At 47.8% G+C, this 16,583-nt stretch overlaps 1 protein-coding gene and 1 non-coding gene across 3 annotated transcripts in view; one reads left to right on the forward strand and one right to left on the reverse strand.

Moving 5' to 3' along the window:
* Cmtm8 (CKLF like MARVEL transmembrane domain containing 8) overlaps positions 1 to 10,182 on the reverse strand; it is a 56,935-nt gene extending 46,753 nt beyond the window's left edge. For both annotated transcript variants that reach the window (XM_035444626.1, XM_027415310.2), the window contains exon 1: positions 10,036 to 10,182. In XM_035444626.1, coding sequence (XP_035300517.1) covers positions 10,036 to 10,182 — 147 coding nt within the window. The remainder of the gene's footprint in view (positions 1 to 10,035) is intronic.
* On the forward strand, positions 6,792 to 6,899 carry LOC113835623. Its single transcript, XR_003485303.1, has one exon. It is a non-coding gene; the product is annotated as a U6 spliceosomal RNA (small nuclear RNA).
* Positions 10,183 to 16,583: the final 6,401 nt, after the last annotated feature.

Genomic DNA, 16,583 nt, shown 5'->3' on the forward strand with positions numbered 1-16,583 from the left:
GACATTGAGTCAAGATGTAGACTATGAAAGAGAAGGAAAACCACTGGAAAATCCCATCAGAGATAAAGACCCTTAGATAGAAGTGGGGGGGGGTGGGGCGGGGGGGGGGTGTTGCACTGTGTTATCTGCATGCTCATGCATTCAGGGATGGCACCTAGGCCAGAGTACAAGTGTTCTGTCTCTGCCCCACAATAGCCCTATAGCCTGGGATTACAGGTGCCAGTTCTGGGATTTGAACTCTGGTCCTCATGCTTGCACAGCAAGCTCTTTGAGCCACTGAACCATCCCCGGTCCCCACACCCCAGTAGACTATTAACATAGCTCTTGTAGACATCCTCAAACATCTCCATCGCCAAGGCAATGCTTTGCCTTTGAGACAGAAGGCACAGCACACAGGTTGTCTCCCTCCTAAGGTAAACCTGGAGTTGAGAGCTGTAAGACTAGCATTTCCCCTATTGACTGTGGTTACTGGGACGGCCACCCAGGAGTCCCTCTGAAACCCCTTCAAGCCTGCTCAAAGTTGGCACTGATCGAGACGGATTCTCTACAGCGATCTCAGACACCCATAGAGCCTTTAAAGCTTTTATTTCAAAAACTCTCTTCTGCCTCCAGCACTTTCTGGAAATGAGGCAGATTTTATTTATTTATTTATTTATTTATTTATTTATTTATTTATTGGTTTTTTCGAGACAGGGTTTCTCTGTGTAGCTTTGGAGCCTATCTTGGCACTCCCTCTGGAGACCAGGCTGGCCTCGAACTCACAGCGATCTGCCTGCCTCTGCCTCCCGTGTGCCACCAACGCCTGGCCAAGGTAGATTTTAAATAAATACAGCTCTTGTTCCTCCGAATTATTTCCCCCATAAGATGGAACCTCTTATAATTAGATTTGGGATCTGGGAATGAAAGGGCAGGTAAGATAAGAAACAAGGTTGTTTCTAAGCATGGGTCATTAAGCTCAGACCTCTGGAAAATCAACCACCCCGAGGTTTTTCAGGGTTTCTTTGGCTCAAGCCTTAGAGGACTGAGGTTGATGTAATCTTTCCACTGTGGATGTAAAGTCGAACCGTTCACAACCGTAGCTAGATCAGTCTATTAATCTTTTACAGAGACTAAATAAATTCAGCATGGTAAAATAAGCAGGTCTCTTGGTTTTTCTTCTTTATTTCTTCTTCTTCTTCTTTTTTTGGCTTTTGGAGACAGGGTTTCAAGACAGGTAGCTTTGGAGTTTGTCCTGGAACTCTAATCTGTAAACCAGGCTAGCCTCGAACTCAAAAAGATCCATCTGCCTCTAGTTTTTAACCTTTAAGATTCTTAGTGGGGTGGTGGTAGTGTACACTTTTAATCCCCGCACTCAGGAGACACAGACAGGAGGTTTTTGTGAGTTTGAGGCCAGCCTGGTCTACAGAGTGAGTTCCAGGACAGCCAGAGCTGTTAGATAGAGACCTGTCTCGGGGTGGGGGGTGGGGTTCTTTAGTGTTTTGATCCTGCTAGGCATGATGGTGTAGAATCCTAGCACTTGGGAGGCTGAGGAGAGAAGATGGAGTGCTGAAGCCTGGGCTACACAGAGAGACTTGATCTCAAAAACAAGGGGCTGGAGTGTAGCTCTGTTGGTAGACTGTTTGTCTGGTACGCTGGAGTTCAACCCACAGCATCGTGTGACCCGGGTGTGGTGGTACATGTCTGTAATCTCGGCAATCAGGAACCGAATCATTGCTGGCTATGCAGTGACACAGGAGGCACTGTCACTAAAAATTAAGCAAACAAACAAATATATGCCCTTGACACTGAGCACAGGTCACATTAGAAACGCTGCATCTCTGCCGAGGCAGGCAGCTTGTCAACAAGTGCTGGGACCACTGGACAGCTGTATGCAAAAAACTGAAGTGAAATCTTTTTTTTTTTTTTTGGTTTTTCGAGACAGGGTTTCTCTGTGACTTTGGAGGCTGTCCTGGAACTAGCTCTTGTAGACCAGGCTGGTCTCGAACTCACAGAGATCCGCCTGCCTCTGCCTCCCAGAGTGCTGGGATTAAAGGCGTGCGCCACCTACGCCCGGCTCTAAAGTGAAATCTTTACCACAAACTATATTTAAAAATTTCAAAGTGGATCACAGACATAAATGTACTGTCTAAAACCATAAAACTAATGGGGAATAAACACAGGGGTGATGCCTATGACTTAATCAGGCAAAGATTTCCTGGAAATGACAAAACAGGGTCTGGAGAGATGGCTCAGTGGTTGTCAGCATTGGCTGCTCTCGCAGAGCACCCCGGTCCAGTTTCCAGCACCCACCTGGTGGTCACCTGTCTCCACTTCCAAGGGCTCTGACACCTTCTTCTGACCTCTGTAGGTAGGTACCAGGCAGCCACATGGTGCACACACATACATGCAGGCAAAACACTCAAACACATAAAATAAAAAAGAAATAACTCTGTAAGGATAAGAAATGGAAAACTGGATGTCATCACAATAAGCTGTGCGTGTCCAAGAGCACTATCGAGAAAAGTGAAAAAAAATCAACTCATGGCATGGGAGAAAAGTTTTCAATGTGTGGATGTGTTGAGGAACTTATAGCAGGTTATAGACAGAACTCCTGACAAAAAGCAAACCAGGTCTGGGGAAATAGTGCAGTCAGTAAAATGCTTGCTTTGTAAACACTCAGACATGATTTCTCTGTGTAGCCCTGGCTGTCTTAGAACTCTCTCTGTAGACCAGGCTGGTCTCGAACTCAAAGAGATCCCCCCTGACTCTGCTGGGATCAAAGGCGTGCTTCACCACTCCCAGCTATAAGGATTTCTATTTAGGGGGGGAAAAAAAAAAAGTCTACTTTAGTAATGCTTGCTTGTGATCCCAGATGAGGGAAGGCAGAGACTGGAGGATTCCTGGGGATCAGTGGCCACCAGGATAGCCTATTGTACAAGCTCCAGGCCAAAGAGAGACCCTGTCTCAAAATAAGGTGGACATTAGAAGTTGTAGAAACACAACAACATGCCTGCCTACAGTATACACACTCGTACATACACACACACAAAATTAATATTTAAATTGGCAAAGAATTTTTCATCCAGTAACTGATGGAAGCAGAGCAGAGATCCATAGCTAACCACTAGGTCAAGCTCCTGGAGTCCAGTAAGAGAGAGGGAGAAGCAATAATATAAGCAAAGGGGTCAAGACCATGATGGGGAAACCCAGGGAAACAGCTGACCTGAGTTAGTGCGAGCTCACCAACCTCAGACTGGCAGCAGTGGAGCCTGCACAGGACCCTGAATGCAGGTCACAGTGGGTGGCTTGGGCAGTTTGTGGGGCCACTGGCAGTGTGACTAAGATCTATGCCTAGTGGATGAACTGACTTTTTTGAGCCCTATAGAGATACCTTGCTCAGCCCAGTCACATCGGGGAGAGCTGTGATCAGGCCTCAGCGTGGTGATGGGACAGATTTTGTTGGCTCCCCATGGGAGACCATACCCTCTCTGAGGGGCGGAAGCGGGTGTGTGGGGGGTGATGGTAAGATGGAAGAAGAATTGGGAAGAGAGGAGGGAGGAAGAGGGAACTGGGATTGATATATAAAATTAAAAATAAAGCTTCAAAGGATTTTTTTTTTTTTTTGGTTTTTCGAGACCGGGTTTTCCTGTGGCTTTGGAGGCTGTCCTGGAACTCGCTCTTGTATATCAGGCTGGTCTCAAACTCACAGAGATCCGCCTGCCTCTGCCTCCCGAGTGCTGGGATTAAAGGTGTGAGCCACCACCGCCCGACTAAAAAAATTGGCAAAGGATTTAAAGCAAACCAAACCCACAATGCTTCACACCCAACAGGATAACTAGAATCAGTACATCCTGGTAAGAAATGAAAGCCTCATATCCTTGCTGGCACACAAGCAGTCCAGCTGCTTTGGAAAGAGTCTACTGAAGTCTCAAGACATTGAACTGGTCACCTTACGTGATTCCATTTCTTCAGCTAAATGCCCAAAAGAATAAGCAAAGCAAACAAACAAACAAAAACATGTCTTTCGCAGAAGATTCACGGTAGTATTCATCACAGTGGTCAAATATGGAAGCCACTCAAATGCCTGCCAACTGGTGAATGCATAAACCAAATTATGTACCCATCAATGGGATGGAATAGCATTTGATGACAGAAATAATAAAATACTCACATACTCTACAGAATGTGTGTGTCTTGCTATCTGTTGGTGAGTGTATGTGTACATGCTTGTGTGTGTATAGTATGCATGTACCTGCAGGTCCACACACCCATGCCTACACATGTAGAAGCCAGAGGTTGACTTCAGATGTCTTCCTCTATTGCTTCACACCCTAAGTTTTTGAGACAGTGCCTCTCATTGGGCCTGGGGCTCATCATCGGGCAGTAAGCTTGGTGGTCCACTTGTCTCCGTTCCCTAGCACCGGGGTTACAGGTGCTCGCCACCTCTCCCAGCTTTTTTGTGGGAGCTGGGGATCTGAACTCAGATCCTCACGCCTGTGCTGAAAGCATTTTATGGACTGCACAGGTGATTCCTGGATGCATGATGCTAAGCGACAGCCTTCACATGTGGGGCAGAACCCCCTTCACATGTAATGTGCAGAGCAGGCAAATCCACAAGGATAGAAAGTGGGTTAATGACTCCCCGGGGCCGAAGAACGGAAGACTGGGGAGTGACTACTAGCAGGTGCAATGCCCCTTAATGAAGTGAAGTCCTAATTAGCTAATGGGGACAATTTGTCCAAACCTATAATCACCTAGGATCCCCTGAATTGTACACCTAATAAAAGGTCAACTTTACAAATGAGTCAGATCTCAGTAAAGCTAGGGATTCATGCCTGGTACTGTAAACCTGGCCATATCATGGCCAGGGAGGACATAACCCTCCCACCCACCAGGGGGGCACTATTGTTACTTTGCCAAATGGACAGACAATGGCATCATACTTCCCAAATATTTCTGGATATATCCATAAATTAGTGTTGCCCTCAGCCTGGGTCTGGGAGCCTTCTATTTGCTGTGAGTGACGGCTAATGCAGAGACTCATAACTGGTCAAGGCGCCGTGGCTAAGTGATTAGTTGAATGCTTTGCTCTACATGGGACATCTGTTTGACCCCTTCTAAGGCTCAGGGACTAGCAGGAGAGGGGCAGGAACTAAGAGCTGGAGGGTGGGGAGGAGAGCTGTGAATGCTGTCTGTCTCCTGGGTGTGACATGACTTCTGGACCCACAAACTCACGGCCGTGCTGGCTGATTGCTTGAGACCTGCCCAAGACCCCACACCTCCCTAAAGAGCCACAGGTAGTTAATATTTGCTGGGGAGGGGAGTCCTGTTCCTCGGTGGTGTAGTCCCTGGCACGCTGTCCTTGCTAAGTAAATAACCCCTTATCCATGCTCACACAGGCACCCCTTATGAAGTGCATGAGGCACCACCATGCCCTCATCCTTTAAAATTGATTCTCAGTACTCTAAGAGTAAACTGATCCAGACAGATTCTTTCCTGGAACTCACTCTGTAGACCAGGCTGTCCTTGAACTCAGAGATCCACCTGCCCCTACCTCCCTAGAGCTGGGATCAAAGGCATGCACCACAACCACTACCCAGCCAGAGAGTTTCATTTAGCCTTAAGGATGTTTGTTAAAATGTAGCTCAAAACCAGGTGGTGCAACACCTTTAATCCCAGCACTTGGCTGGCAGGGGCAGGTGGACCTGTGAGAGTTCAAGGACAGCTTGGTCTCCGGAGTGAGTTCCAGGACAGCCAAGGCTACACAGAGAAACCATGTCTTGAAAAACAAACAAACAATGTTGTTCAAAGAAGGAAACAAACACATATACAACAGTAGGAATCTGGAGGTGGATCTCAGTGAGTTTGAGGTCAGCCTGGTTTACAAAGCAAGTTCCAGGACAGCCAGGACTACTGTTATACAGAGAAACCCTGTCTCGAAAAAACCAACAAACAAAAAACACAGAGCAGGGCTGCTCTTGCATCCATATGACCACCCACAACTATAACTCCAGTTCGGTTTTTCGAGACAGGGTTTCTTTGTATAGTTTTGGAGCTTGTCCTGGCCCTGGCTCTGGAGACCAGGCTGGCCTCGAACTCACAGAGATCCACCTGCCTCTGCCTCCTGAGTGCTGGGATTAAAGGCGTGCACCACCAATGCCCAGCAAGATAAATATTTTTTAAAAGGACAAAAGCAAGTTTGTCAGAAATCATATAATAAAGGATGATTTTTAAAAACAATGGAATAGAGTAAGTGGGACACACATGATGGACCATGACTTTAATCCCAATCCCAAAACTCACGAGACAGGCACCGGTGGATGGATCTCTTACTTCTAGGCTAGCCTGATCAACACAGTTTCAGTGTAGCTTCAGCGTAGCCAGAACAACATGGTGAGTCCCTGTCTCACAAAACAAGGGGAGGGGGGGAGAGGGGGAGGAATAAGAATGAAGAAAAAAAAAGAAAAGGGGGGTAAGGGAGGAGCAAATATGATTAAAGCACATCCTATAATATTGGGAAAGAAGAATAAAAGTTTAAGAATACACACAGCAGGTTGGGAAGATGGCTCAGTGGTTAAGAGCACTTGCTTTTCTTGCAAAGGACCAGAGTTCAGTTCCCAACACCCACACTGGATGGGTTACAACTGCCTGTAACTTCAGCTCCAGGAGATCTGATGCCTCTGGCTACCCTCGTACACAAACCCCTTCACAGACATGGGTGAATGCACAGGATTAAAAAGAAAATAATCTTTAAAAAAAGTCACTAATTATATGAGAAAAGTATTCAGTGCCATCAAGAAACGACACGACACATGCTCACTTGGGCAGCACAGGTACTAAAATCGGAATGATATAGAGAAGATTAGCATGGCCCCTTTGCAAAGATAACAACGCAAATTCATGAATTGTTCCATATTCAAAAGGAAAGGAGGGAGGGAGGGTGAGAGGGAAGGAAGGAAGAAGGAAGGCAGGTCAGCCTGGTCTACAAAGCGAGTTCCAGAACAGCCAAAGCTGCCACATAGAGAAATTCTGTCTCGAAATAAAATAAAATAAAAACAAAAACAAACAGAAAACCCCAAAAAACAAACAAAAAAAGAATGCTAAACCACGAACAGTAGGCCTACAGCAGGTTGTGCTGGAACTATTCCTCACATTTGAAGACATTTGGCATCCCTAACCGGCATGGGGCTCTAGCCAAGCAGCAGAATCCCCTGCACTAACTATGACCATCACACTTGAAGATGTGGAAGGGTGCTGCCTGGAAGAACACTGTGGGCAGCAATAGTTCACCCTTTTAAAGTTTCTTTAATTGCACTGGCCTTTTTCTGATTTTCTTCAAAGACTTCTGTGACTCGGAAACTGCTCACTCTTTTGAGGTGACAAGATTGTTTATTTAGATCCCAGTCCCCAGTCCCCAGTCCACCCAACCTGTGCTGCCTCAGCCAAGTTAGCTTGTGACAGTTAAGTAAATAAAAAGGGACTTAAATGTTATTACATGGATGCCATAATTCATTTGAAAGTCACCAATAACAGGAAGGGTTCAATTAACTGAGATTGTTGCAATCACTTTGATTCAGTCTCAAATGCTTGTAATAGTTACAAGATTGCAGCATCCTACAACTCACAGGTCAAGTACTGGGCTGTTGCTAGCTTGTAATAAAACTGTAAAAGGAAGAAACCCCTGTAATTTGGTTTCAACATAAGAGTTACCATGGCAGAGCCTTGAGTGTGAGGTTGAGTGGCAGCCACTCCCCTTCCCCCCAGAAGGCCAGGCAAGCAAACTGAATGACAGATGCTGGGAATTGGGGTTTGTTCTCTATTATTTCTTATTTATTTATCTAGGTTTTTCGAGACAGGGTTTCTCTGTGTAGCCCTGGATGTCCTGGAACTCCTTCTGTAGACCAGACTGGCCTCGAACTCGGAGATCTGCCTGCCTTTGTTTCCTGAGTGCTGGGAGTAAAGGCATGTGCCTTTAATGAAGGGTTATTTGACTTTTTAAAACAGGTACAGTTAGCTCTGTCCAACAAAGGCAGGTGCAGACTGGGGAGATGGATCAATGAATAAAGAGCCCGCTTCACAAACATAAGGACCTGAGTTTGGATCCCCAGCACCCAAGAAAAGTCTGGGTGTGGTGGAACACGCCTATAATGCCAAGTGGATCCCAAAGGCTCACCAAATGTCCAGGTTCAGTGAGATTCCATCTCAAAAACGAAGGTGGAGGGCTGGTTAGATGGCTCAGTGGACAAAGGTGTTTGCCACCAAGCCTGACAACTTGCTTTCAGCCCCAAGAACTACATGGTTGTCGTCTGACCTTCACTTGTCACTTCCCCCTCCCAAATAAAGAAGGAGGAGAATAGAGGAGACATCTCCATGTCATTCCCAGGCCTCCACAATGGATGAGCGAGTATACCCACACATGCTCATGTACACACATACTGAGGATAATTTTATTCACAAGGTTTCCCATCTCTCTCAAAAAGCTCACTGCAATCTAAAGAGACCCATGACACCCCATCAACAGTAGTTACTCCTAGTGATGGGATGACTGATCCTTTACGTTTCTTTTTTTTCTCTTATATTTTCTGGAAAAGTATGCAGCAGAAAACTTGTGGGTTGTAAATCAGAAAACAAGACATGGTGGTGGTCCAGGCCCACTCAGCAGAAGCCCCAGCTCAGTCACTTGGGCGTCTATTTGCTTTGCAGGAGAGCTCGCCAACCCCTTCACTCACTCAGCAAATATTTGTTGAGCTCTTTAACGTCAGGCCTTGAAAGGTGAGTCCAATACTTTGGGCCATTTATTAGGGTTGCAGATACCCTCAGGGCTGGCTGGGCCAACCACTTGGGAAATGAACTAAGGCAACACTTTCCCAACTTTTGTGCAAAAAAACCACTTGGAAGCTGACTCAGTGGGTTTGGGATCCGAGATTGGAGACAAGTTTCCAGGATCCATATATAAAGGCTTCTCAGAGGGTCTACCCAAGTCCTCAGCCACTGTACAGCACGACCACCCCCTCCCCCCCCCGCAGCTTTCATACGGGCTAGATTTCAATTCCACACATGCTTCCTTGGGTCGGGAGATGCAACAGAAAGGAAACAGTGTTAAGTCGAATCTCCTCAGGTAGGAGCAGAGACCAAGAAAAGGACAGGCATCGGTTTGAATCTCAGCTCCACCACCACGGGTAAACGTTACTCCTCCCCCTCTCTGGGCCTCAGTTTCCTCGCGTGTAAAAGGAACTTATTTGCAACCGCCTTCACAAGGGAGCGGTGCAGGAATCACACAAACTCCGAAGCTTCTTCAGGACTTGACACCATGGCAGAGGGCGAAGACAATAGACAGTGGCCTCCACCAGTTGTCAACAGAACTCCAGGCGGAAGGCCTGGCTTCCAAGGGAGAGAATGCACAAGCCCTGCCCCCTCCCGGGCACGTGCCCAGCCCCCACCAGGATGTGCTCTGGTACGGGTACAGCAGCCCTTAGGGTCTCAAAGAGGCTGAGACTCTCAGAATTTATTCAGGGAAATCTTGATTCATCTCAGTCTGACTACAGGAAGATAATTACGAAAATGAAAATTTTCTGCCCTTTATAACTAACATTAGGGAAATTTTCAGAGCTGGGGGTGCGGCTCAGGAGTAGAGCATCGGCCTAGCACGTGAGACTGCCTTCCAGCCCAGCGCTGTGGAGGGGTCAGTTTGAGAAAAGCTTTGTCTTCAGGGACCCGTGCACGTGTAGATCAGGTGAGGGAGGCCCTAGGCATTCCGGACACCCAAGATCAATGAACGCCCACCGAGTATCCAGCTCCCGGGACGGGCCACCATCCTCGGAAGAAAGCAGCAAGCAGGGAAGCCTCCCGCAACAGACATCCTGAGGGTCACGACCGTCGCTCCCCAAAAGCACCCAAGGCGAAAGAACCTGGCTGTGAGTTTTACACTTTACAAAAAAGTCGAGGCTGAGCTCAAGAGCATTCCCGGAGCCAGCTCGGTGGGCGGAGCTGAAGGCGCGCGAGCTTGCCAGGTCCACCTGCCTCCCACGGCCCGGCCCGGCCCGGCCCGACACTCACGATCTCGGCCACAATCAGGAGCCCCGGCAGGGTGCACAGGAACTCTCGGTCGTAGGCGAAGCTGCTGCTGGTGGTGGAGAAGTTCTCTGCGAAGGAGCTGGCGGTGGTGGTGACCGTGTGCGAGCGCGCGCGCTGCGATTCCTCCATCGTCGCGCCCGGAGCTGGCTCGGGTCCCCGGGGACCCTACCCCCACCCACCGAGCTCCTTGGGCCCAGGGTCGCCGGCCAGGGATAGGGAATCGCGGCTGGCGGGTGGCGGGCGCGCCGGGGTGGCCTCCAGGGTCAGGCCCGCGAGTGTCCCCACTCGTCGTCGCGCGCGCTCCGGAGCTCGGCGGGGACCCGGCAGCGGGATCGCTGGCAACCGGTGGCTGCGGGAGGCGGGGGAGGGAGAGGGGGAGGGGCGTAGACGGCGGGGGGGGCGGGCCCTTGGGGACCTCCCCTCGGGGGCGCCGCCGCGCGGTCACAGCACCTGTCGCCGGGGACTGAGAGCTCGCAGGGGTGCAGGGACGCGCTAGGGAACGCTAAGACTGAGCGTCACCTCCCAGTCAAACCCCTCCTAGCTCGGGCCGCAACCAGGCTCCGCCCACCCAGGGCCACCAGACTGGGACCTGCTTCCTCACACCTGGCCGGACTGGCAGCAGGGCCTCTTGAGGAAGCCCAGGCCTCCAGGGACGTGGCGGCTCCGGGACTCAGCCAGCCAGGCGGATGGGGGAGGAAGGCTGGACCTGTGATCCAGCCGGACCTTAGACCCGGGATCGATGAGAGGCCGCTTGGACAGTGGACAGTCCTTACCCCCTCCGCTGCAGCCGCCACCAAAGCCGGCTGCTGTTTCCTGCCCCTCCTGTCGGGAACAATTTGAGGAACCAACTTAATCTCTGGGCTGAGAGAATGAGACGCTTCCAGGCGCTCTCCACAACTCTGGCGCGGACTAGCTGGAGCACGGAGCGGAAGATGGAAGGTGGGGAGCCGGTCAGGGTCCCTGGTCAAGATGTATCATTGTGACCATCCTCTTTAGAGTTGGAGAGGAAAAGAAAACTTGTTTCAAACAGGCATGAAAGGGACTCTCTGCAAAGTAGTGTTTATGACAAGCTGGCTGTGCTTTCCGGGGGGTAAGGGAAGAGGGGTGGGCATCTCCTTGAGTGGCAGCGGTGTGCCCGTCGGGTGAATGCTGAGCTGAAGCCTGGGTGCTGTGTGATTAGCATGAAGTTATTGGTTCTGCCTTGCTGGGCCTTAGTAGTGCCGCCCGCGTTTCGAAACAAAGCAAGGGTGTTGGACCACTGGCCAAAAAGATCTCCGTCGCTGTACCTGTCCCCTCTTGTTTCGTGAAGAGTGACAATAGACATTTTTACATGAACCCACCAAGTAGGGAGGAAATAATCCGGTCAAAATACAATTTTGAATTCAAAGTGAAGGCATAACAGGTTTAAAAAGCAGTCAGGTCTTTTCTACCGGGAGAGCTGAAAAGAAAGTACAAATGGCAAACTAGTAGAAGTTTAAGCCTGGACCCTCCCTGGGAAGAACTCTAGGGATACCCAGAGTCTCAAAGACAGGCCAACAATTCTAGCGCGGTGGCTCATACCTGTAATCCCAGCACTGGGGGACCTGAGACCGGAGGATAGCTACAAATTCAAAGCTAGCTTAAAGCTACAGAGTGGGACCCTGTCTCAAACAAGAGTCTGGGCTACATAGTGAGCTCAGTAAGAGCCTGCATACAGAGAGCCTATCTCAAAATAGATAGTTAGAGATCATCCTGGGCTCCTACCTAAAGGGTTTGAAGCCAGGCTGGGCTACAGAGTGAGACCAGTCTCCCCTTATACCCCAATTAAAACAAAAAACAAAAAACAAGAAATTGAAGTTTTCTCTTCTTTCTTTCTTTCTTTCTTTCTTTCTTTCTTTTGAGACAAGATTTCTCTGTGTAGCCCAGGCTGGCCTCAAAATCAGAGATCCACCTGCCTCTGCCTCCTGAGTACTGGGGTTAAAGGCACATGCCACCATTGTCTGGACTTTTATTTTTTCAATGATTTATTTATTTTATTACATATGCATTGGTGTTTTGCCTGAATGTATGTCTGTATGAGGGTGTCTGATCCCCAGGAAGTGGAGTTGCAGACAGTTGTGAGCTGCTATGTGGGTGATGGGAATTGAACCTGGGTCCTCTGGAAGAGCAGCCAGTGCTCTTAACCACTGAGCCATCTCTCCAGCTCCTGAAACTCAAGCTCTTTTTTTTTTTCTTTCTTTCCCTTTTTTGGTTTTTTGAGACAGGTTTTCTCTGTGTAGCCATGGCTGTACTGAAACTCACTCTGTAGACCAGACTGGCCTCAGACTCACAGAGATCAGCCTGCTTCTGCCTCCTGAGAACAGGGACTAAAGGCGTGCGTCACCAACGTCCGGCCTGAAACTTGAGTTCTTGAACCCCACTGTAGACCAAACCACTGAGGACAGAGCCAAGAAGCTGTATGGCAATGAGCCTTCCAAAAACACTTGTTCAGAGAAACTGCTAATGCCACCAGGGAATGAGAGACATGCTATCTAGAGGAGTCTAAGCTAACATGTGCAGCACATAGCCAACACAGGAAGCCTTGACAATTTTATTCCCCTAACACCAAGGGCACTCCTTTTCTGAGATGCTTGGAGCCAGATGGCCATTAGAATTCTGGCTTTTCTTTAACTTAGGAAAGTAAAATAAGTGCTGGAGAGATGGTTCAGTCACTGAAAGCCAGTACTGCTCCTACAGAGGACCAGAGTTGGGTTCCCAGCACCCATGTCAAGCAACCCATAACCTGTAACTCCAGCTACAGGGGATCCAATGTCCTCTTCTGGGTTCCTTGGGCACCTGCTTTGATGGTGCTGGGGATGGTGGCGCACACCTTTAATCCCAGCCGTCAGGAGGCAGAGACAGGAAGATCTCTGAGTTGGAGGCCAGCCTGATCTACAAGAGTGAGTTCTAGGACAGCCAAGGCTACACTTTTTTTTCAATTTTTTTCTGTCTCAGAAAAAAATCTTAAAATAGTAAAATAAATACATATGCCATTTCTTTTTGTGTGCACATGTATATGGGGTGTGTGCGTGTATGTGAGTGTGGGAGTGAGTACTTGTGTATGAAGCTAGAATAGGACATTCAGTATTGTGGTATCATTCCCCATTATTCCCTTGAGATAGCGTCTCCCACTGATCCTGGAGCTAGGCTGGCATCCAGCAAACCCCAGGAATCCCCCAGTATCTACCTCTGACAGCACTAGAGTTAGAGACAAGTTTGTGGCCAGACCCAGCTTTTTATATGAGTACTGGGGATTTGAACTCAGGTCCTCAGGCTTATGTGGCAAGTTCTCTTCTCTACCAACCATCTTCCCAGGCCCAGTAAATGCACATATACAGCATAAAGCACAAATACCCTGAGCTAGGTCCAAATCAATTATACTACTTTTCTGTAGTGGAAAAGTGTGTGTGTGTGTGTGTGTGTGTGTGTGTGTGTGTGTGTGTGTGTGTGTGTGTGTGTGTTTGGGCTATCTATTACATTGTAACAAATATTCCAAATATCACCAGCTTAAAAATCACCATTCTATTGCTCAGGGAACTGTCAGCCATGAATTGCAGCTAGGCTTGACATGCAGGAGCTTCAGTTCCATTGTGGGTTTGGAAGTGTGCTCTCAGCTGGGAACTGGCTGGGATAGGTAGACACCAAAAAGTATCCCTCCCATACCCATGGCAGCATTCTCACTTGGCTTGTATGTGAGACTCTTACAGCTGAGGGGTAAAGCAGTATGCCAGTTATTTTTCTTGTTGCTTAAACAAAGTCTCTGACAAAAGAATGGGAAGAACTCACTGGCTCAGAGTTGGAGAAGAGATACAGTCACCGTGACAGGAGAGATATGGTAGCCGGAAAGTGAGGCAGCTGGCTACATGGTATCCACAGGCAGGAAGCAAGAGAGACAAGTGTCTCCTAGGTGATTCTAAATCCAGTAAAATAACCTGAAGCTAAACTATCACAAGCAGGAACCTCAGGCCCAGACCCTCAGGATACACACCATCTTCAAAACAAAGCACACAGACAACATGTCTGCTAGCAAAGGCCAGCCCGGATTCCAACAGGAAAAACCAAGGCCACCTTTGTGTGGAAGAAGTTACAGAGTTACAGCCATCTCCTGTATTGATGAGATAAATAAAGGTGGTGATCGATAGCTTCAATCAGTTTCAATTAGATTTCTTGCCAACTACCTTTTCTGCAAATTTAAGAAACTCTGTCCCTGAGGACTTTGTGTCAAACAGAACTTAGAGCTGAGATCAGAATGGACACAAAACTGAAGAAGAGCCGGCGTTGGTGGCGCATGCCTTTAATCCCAGCACTTGGGAGGCAGAGGCAGGCGGATCTCTGAGAGTTTGAGGCCAGCCTGGTCTCCAGACCGAGTGTCAGGATAGGCTCCAAAGCTACACAGAGAAACCCTGTCTCGAAAAAGCAAAAAAAAAAAACAAAAACAAAAACAAAAAAAACAAATCAAAACAAACAAACAAACAAACAACAACAACAACACACACACACACACACACACACACACACACACAAACTGAAGAAGAAATCAGAAAGATGGCAGGGACACCATGGAAGTCAGCCAGGTGGCTTGCTGGGTTAACCCACCAAGGCTGGGACCCACCCAGTGGAAGGAGAGAACTGACCCCTGTGAGTAGTCCTCTGACCTTTAAACACATGCTGTGAGACAGCCCTACCCCAAATAGGAAATCAAAGTTAAAACATCCAAGTGTGGGGATTCACATCTTTAATACCATGCAGGAAACAGAGACAGGCAGATTGAGAAGCGTCCCAGGCTAGCCTGGTCTACATAGCTACATAGTGAGTTCCAGGCCAGCCACAACTACACAGTGAGTCCCTGCCTAAAACAAAAGAATTATTGCATGTCTTTAATCCAAGTACTTGAGAGGCAGAGGCAGGCAGATCTCTGAGTTCACGGCCAGCCTGGTCTACAGAGTGAGTTTCAGGACAGGTTCCAAAGGTACACTTGTCTCCAAAGGTTCTCTTGTCTCAAAAACAAGAGAAAAGAAAAGAAATTTTAACTTCATCTGGGGCTGAAGGGATAGCTCTGTGTTTAAAATTAGAGATTGCTGTTCTTGCAAAGAACTCTCATGTTTGGCTCCCACTATCCATGTCAGATGGCCAGTAACTCCAGATCTAGGGGATCTGATGCCTCTGGCCTCCAAGGCTCCAACACTCACACAATGCCCCCCCTCCACATATGCATAACTAAAAATCAAAATAAATTTTAGGAATTTAAAACTTTAAATAAAGATATTTAAAACAAAGATGAGCTTTCATACTAGCCTCCAGATAGGTTACATCCTAATTGGCACAAGGGTCAGGGTGAACTGATCAAGAACAGCAAAGTGCCAAGAGATCCCAAGGCATTTGTTCGCTTTGGATGACAGTGGTGGACTAGCTGCAAGGCTATATTATCCAATAAACAAATAAGACACCCTTCTCATGGGTTCAGAGTGCCTAGAAGTCAACAGTAATTTAAATAATTTAGTGGACATTTTGTGATTCCTGCCTGCTACCTACGAAAAGACCATAGCACAGTCTTTTAAAAATAAGGTTGCCTTCATAGGTTTACCTGTCATTTATTTCTTCTAATTATTTCATTCCTTTTAAGTATGACTATTCCAGGAAAGAATCATTGATGGATGTTAGGATTAGTGGGTGCAAGTAGGATGAGAAAAAGACCATTTACAATATCTCAAAAACTCTCCCCAGAAAATGCCATTCGACCCCTTGAATTCCAAGACTTTGCAGGAGAGAAGCCCGTGAAACTCTGATGTGATGCACTGAGCAGAATACAAATCACTCCTGCGGTATTCCCGTCCAGTGTGTACTGGGTTTAATCATGAGGAAAGATCAGAGCAAAGCTGGGGGTGTTGGCACACACTTGTAATCCCAGAGCTGGAGAGGTAGAGGCAGGCACTAGAGCTTGCTGGTCAGTCAGTCTCGCCTGCTTGGAGAGTTCCAGGATAGTGAGAGTCTCACTGTTTTATTGCTGGTGATTGGGGTGAGAGGATTGGGGCTGGAGAGATGGCTCAGTGGCTAGGAGATCATGCTGCTCTTTTGCTCTTGCGGAGGACCGGGGTTTGATTCTCAGTACATGAAGGCTCACAACCACCTATAAATCTAGTCCCAGGGGATCCAACTCCCTCTTCTGGCCTTCACAGACTGTTGCACATATGTTGTGCACATAAATGCATTCAGGTAAACACATATGTACATAAATAAAATGAAAGAAGTCTTTTAAAATGATTTTCTAAAATTTTATTTGCATTTGGTGTTTTGCCTGTGTGAGGGTGTTGGGTTCTCTGAACTGGAGTTACAGACAGTTGTGAGCTGCCATGTGGATGCTGGGAATTGAACCTGGGTTCTCTGGAAGATCAGTATCCTGAGCTCCTAACTGCTGACCCATCTCTCCAGCCCTCAAAATAAATAAATCCTTTAAAGGGGGGTGACACATAAGGAATAATATCCAAGGTTGACTTATGGCTTCCACATGTTTA

This window comes from Cricetulus griseus, chromosome 4 (assembly GCF_003668045.3).
Source record: "Cricetulus griseus strain 17A/GY chromosome 4, alternate assembly CriGri-PICRH-1.0, whole genome shotgun sequence".
Lineage (NCBI taxonomy): Eukaryota > Metazoa > Chordata > Mammalia > Rodentia > Cricetidae > Cricetulus > Cricetulus griseus.